We start from the raw sequence: 1381 nt of genomic DNA, 5'->3' as shown, positions 1-1381 counted from the left end.
GGCCGCCGCAGCGGCAAAGGGCGTCCCAGGTTTCACCAGCACGGGGAATTTGAGCAGCGTTCCCACCTTCCCAAGTGTCGGAGCACAGGGCTTCAACAACACGAATGCCAGCGCCAACAGTCGAGAAGGCGGCGGCGTTGCCGCTTCTGGCCTTTTTTTTGGGGTTGTCAGAGAACGCTACAGCGACAACCGGAACAGTCGCCACAACGAGGTCCCACGCCGTGGAGAGGGCAGCGGTCGCTACAACGATGTGCAACGCCACGATGTGCAACGCCACGACATGCAACGCCACGGAGAAGGAGGAGGCGGTCGCCACAATGACGCTTACCGCCACGGAGAGGGCCGGCACGGTGACAACCATCGTCACAGCGAGAGCCGGCACTTCGCCGATGCGGGCGGCGGCAATCGCAATAACAGCGAGAACAGGAATAGCGGTGAAGGGAGGAACAACGAGAACAGGAATGGCGAGAACAGGAAGGATGCCAACAGCCGGGACAACAAGACAGATGGTTTTGCTGTCCCCGAGCCCCCAAAACGTAAGAAGAGCCGGTGGGACAGTTAAAAGCTGCACAGCCTGGAGTCTCTGCAGGTAGTGTTGCCTTTTTCCAGAGGATTTTGTGGGGGTTTTGGGAACTGGTTGTTGAGCAGCTGGGGGAGGAGAAGCAAACCATGAAACCTCCCCATTGCAAGTCTGGGCCGGGACATCTGCGGACGGATTCGCTCTGATGATACGTACACACAGTGCTTAGTCCAAGAGAAATCATTTTGATAAAGCTCCCTGGGTTATGCTTTAAACATTCAGTGCTCAAATGACTCTGTGCTGGAATTAAACAGATCTTGACGAGAAAGAAGCTGGTTTACATCCTTGGAACGTCACAAAACTGCTGTCCATAGAAGTACAAAGTAGTTTTTTCTTAACCAGCGTTCACATTTATAAAAACCAGGCCATCTAGAGATGCTCAGGACCCACCTGTTAAACATTACTCTTTCAACAATTTGTTCAGTATGGTGAGTTCTCCCCCAGGTTCTTCACATACTCTCTTATCCTCAAATAATTTGGCCTCCAGGTTGCTCCTCATGTCTCTTCTCCCCGTCAACTAAGAATGTATCAATTTGCATTGCTGAGGGTGGGATGAAGCAAGTTGATTATTTTTTTTACTATTATTTTTTTCACTATTATTTTTTTCCTTTAACGAAGCTGTTCGAGGGATCCATCTCCAGCCCAGCTAACCACAAATTCACCTGTAGGGTAGGATGGACTCCCTGGCTAGTTTGTGGTCAGTACATCAACCCCAATCCCATTGCCCAGGTTTGTTTTGTTTCTTTTAAAGACTCTTTTCTTCCCTAATAACCTTCATTTTGGTGGAAGCCTGCATAGCAA

General features: G+C 50.3%; 1 protein-coding gene across 1 annotated transcript in view; it reads left to right on the top strand.

Annotated features, from left to right (window-relative positions):
- DDX42 (DEAD (Asp-Glu-Ala-Asp) box helicase 42) overlaps positions 1-562 on the top strand; it is a 14038-nt gene extending 13476 nt beyond the window's left edge. The window contains exon 17 of the mRNA XM_009866361.1: positions 2-562. Coding sequence (XP_009864663.1) covers positions 2-562 — 561 coding nt within the window. The remainder of the gene's footprint in view (position 1) is intronic.
- Positions 563-1381: the final 819 nt, after the last annotated feature.

Source organism: Apaloderma vittatum, unplaced genomic scaffold (assembly GCF_000703405.1).
Source record: "Apaloderma vittatum isolate BGI_N311 unplaced genomic scaffold, ASM70340v1 scaffold27173, whole genome shotgun sequence".
Classification (NCBI taxonomy): Eukaryota; Metazoa; Chordata; class Aves; order Trogoniformes; family Trogonidae; genus Apaloderma; species Apaloderma vittatum.
Note: the sequence above shows the minus strand (reverse complement) of the source record. Positions and strands in the feature narration are given on the sequence as shown.